The 3,475-nt window shown below is 37.2% G+C and overlaps 1 protein-coding gene across 1 annotated transcript in view; it reads left to right on the forward strand.

Annotated features, from left to right (window-relative positions):
• The window catches only part of CBG20047, a gene marked incomplete at both ends in the record, with an annotated part of 3,657 nt that extends 491 nt beyond the window's left edge, over positions 1 to 3,166 (forward strand). Inside the window, 7 exons of the mRNA XM_045235283.1 lie at positions 646 to 745; positions 2,061 to 2,115; positions 2,159 to 2,289; positions 2,341 to 2,483; positions 2,527 to 2,696; positions 2,739 to 2,834; positions 2,884 to 3,166. Coding sequence (XP_045096941.1) covers positions 646 to 745; positions 2,061 to 2,115; positions 2,159 to 2,289; positions 2,341 to 2,483; positions 2,527 to 2,696; positions 2,739 to 2,834; positions 2,884 to 3,166 — 978 coding nt within the window. The remainder of the gene's footprint in view (positions 1 to 645; positions 746 to 2,060; positions 2,116 to 2,158; positions 2,290 to 2,340; positions 2,484 to 2,526; positions 2,697 to 2,738; positions 2,835 to 2,883) is intronic.
• Between the last annotated feature and the right edge of the window lie 309 nt (positions 3,167 to 3,475).

Genomic DNA, 3,475 nt, shown 5'->3' on the forward strand with positions numbered 1-3,475 from the left:
TTTCATTCCGACCAATAAATTCTACAGAGAAAGTGTTAAGAAAACGCTGAGAAAAGCAAATGTGAATATTTTGGGTAGAATCACATCAGTATGTAATTTTTTACAGAGGTGTATTATCACTTTGGATGGTTGGGACGGGCGATTTGAGAATACGTCTCTATATGCTCTCTTTTTGTATTTCATCGATTCAGAGTTTTCAAGACACAAGCTGGTACGTTCGAACAATCGATCAAAAGCAATATAAGTTTCAGTTTCTTGGAATTCAAAAATTGGAAGGACGAATCGACGCGGAAAAAATTGGGAATTTTGTTGAAAACATTTTAACTGAATATGATTTTGATTTTGGGAAAATAATAGGCGGCATGTGTGACGGAGGAAGTGATCATATCATTTTTCAAGAAAAATGACAAATTCCAGTGGGTTTGACACACAATTTTCAAATAAAATAATCTTTTCAGTTTGCATTGTGGCGCACACTCTCTAGCACTTATCATCAAATCTGTGTCGGGGTCTAACAGTGTCAAAAATTTGTTTTTAAAAATCAATAAGCTTGCTGCACATCTTTCAAGATCAAAAATTGGACGGAAACGCTTCAAAGAGTTTAGCGATGACAGGAGGAACATTTTAAAAACAAAAAATTTTCAGGCGATCCAAAATTCTGAAAATTCTGAGTCGAATTCCTCTGCCGTTTTCTCCGACAAGATGGGGAGGATCGGTTCTGTTGGCTCAAGCCTATTTCAATCACGTGAGACTTACATTATTTCTTCTGTTCTATATTAATTGTTACAGTACGAATCTATCAGCGCCTTGAACGATTTTCAAGAATATCTGTTAACTGCTGATGAAAAAAAGTGTACTGAATGAGTTCCTGGAATTTACGAAACCATACATTGAAACTATTCATATGTCAGAAAAAGATCATACGTTTTTTTCGGAGATTCTAGTCATCTATGCAGGATTGTTGGATTTTATCTCACAAGGGAAGTGTTTTTAGAGGGGCGTTGAGAATTAGCTCAAAATTTGTACAAAGGTACTTTTGAACATGCTGAATACGATTTCAGCAATATCTCGGTCATAACCCTAATAGGAACAAAAATATGGGCTCTCAAAGTGTTTTCAGTACTAAATTTTGACCAAAAACGTGCATTTTTCGAGCTTTAAAACTCCTTTTCCAGGATTTTTTCAAGCGGGAAACTCTTTTTTGATCATTTCTCTATCATCTTAAATAATTTTTGTACAATTTCAAAAAAAATTTTTTCGATTTTTTTTTTGAAAAAAATCATCATGGGGTACCACACTTTAAAAGTGATTTTTCGAGAAATTTTTTTGAAAGTGCAAAAAAGTCTTTCAAACATTCAGAAATGATAGAAACATCATTTTCACAGAATTTGGCAGCTCGATTTCGTCTGTGAGCAATGATAATTCCCAAAATCTGATAATTGCAAGAAATTTGAAAAACTGTAACTTCTCAAATATTGCTCAAAATCGCACGGAATACACAGAAATATATGAAGATCATTTGGGTGATTGATGTAGTGGTGTTCCACTCAAAAAAGAGCAAGACGGAGCAATTCCGAGAGTCTAAAGTTTTGCTTTTGGGCGATAGGACAAGTCGAAAAAAACAATATTTCAAAATTTCTTCAAAATTCCAAACGCCTTCTTTTTCACTTTGAAAACGTCGGGAATTCATGAAATAAGTATAATTTGTTATTCAGGGGACCAAAATGGATATCGAAAATTCGTCTCGAAAAAAAAACAAAAAAAAAGATTTACCACAGTGGGGTTCGAACGACCATAGTCACTCTTAATGAGTCTCCCTCTTACCACAACACCACACAGCCTATATTTTCCTCTGGCGCGGAGTGCGTATAGGAGAGAGGGGCGTAGTGGAGTGAGGGAGAGGGCGAAATCGACCAAAAATTTTCAGACGAAGATTTTCAGCTTGTTGATGATACTATGACCTAGATTTTTTTGGCATCGTGTTGCGGATATCTCAAACTATCAGTACTGAAATTTTTAGAAAATTCTCAACGCCCCTCTGAAAACACTTTCCTTGTCAGGTGCAACCCATCAGAAAGAAATCGTTCGCGTTTTGAAATCAGAAACGGCGTCAAGGTGAGTAAAACGAATAGACAACCCAAAATTGTACACTTTCCAGATTTGATGCATTGTTAGGCAACGAATTGGCGACTTTTGCGCTCTATTGTGATCCGAGATTTTCGTACTTGCCAGGAATTTTGAAAAACATCACATGGTCAAACATCGAAAACGAAGTAGAAACATATTCTGGTAGGAATACTTGAAGTTCGTCTCAGTATGTATGCAATTGGTAATTTTCAGGTTCTATCCGAGTTGTGACCACCGATGCAAATGGAGCCAGCCACGTAGCGCCTCCTGCACCAAAAAAAGTGAAAGATGACGGATCGTTTTTCTCAAGATTTTTCAGCTCGAGACGCGATGTTGCCACAACAGATTCTACTAGAGTAAGATACTGCAGGGATATTTATTTTATTGTTCATATTTCAGTCTGAAGTTGTCTCGTACCAATCCATGATTCAATCGTCACGTCCTCCAACATCATCGGACCCGTTGCACTTTTGGGCTCTAAATGCAGAGAAATTCCCAAATTTGAGTGTTCTAGCCAATCATTCACTTGCTTCTCCATCGTCGGCTGCTCCCGTGGAACGGCTATTCAGGTAAAAGTTGTATCCTAAAATCTTTAACCTGCGTTTTTGCAGCCAATGCGGCCACATGATAAGTTCGCCGCGCAGAAATCGATTACTGCCAGCGACTTTGAATAATATGATATTATGCGCAGCTTTAGCTGACCTTGCGTGAGTCGAAGAGTTCTCAAAAGAAAGAAACCAGTTTGAACGTTTACAGAAAAGGTCTTCGAGATGATGATGATTCGGAAGAATCCAGCGAAGAGAACATAGACGATGAGGATGATGGCAACAACAACAATTCATTCAATCCAGCCAATACTGCCAGTTATTCTTCGGCCGTTCAAAGCGTCCCTCCACCCATTCCAATCAATTCATTTAGTTCTCCGCCCGTTTTGAGCGCCTCTCCGCAACCCTTGATCAACTCCCATAGTTCTCCTTCGTCCGTTCCTAGTGCCTCTCCTATCTCTCCCATCAGTCCACCTAGCCCAAACAATTCATAATTAATTTTTAAACTTTTTCGGTCAAATGTAATTCGGGTTCATTTTTCGGTTAAATTTGTATTTTATTATACTGGTGTTTTGCAATAAATCTAAATTCAGCTCAATTTTCCATTTTCTTCTCGCATAACTTTTTTCTAAATAAAAGAAAAAAAAGTTCAATATCTTAAATAAATTACTGTTCAATAGAGCGCGTTGAAAATGAAATGGCGTCAATACGATTTTTCAGCGTCAATACGATTTTTCAGATGCGTCAATACGATTTTTCAGATATTTGCGTCAATACGATTTTTCAGATATTTTTCACTTGTG

Source organism: Caenorhabditis briggsae, assembly GCF_000004555.2.
Source record: "Caenorhabditis briggsae complete genome, chrIV, whole genome shotgun sequence".
Taxonomy (NCBI): domain Eukaryota; kingdom Metazoa; phylum Nematoda; class Chromadorea; order Rhabditida; family Rhabditidae; genus Caenorhabditis; species Caenorhabditis briggsae.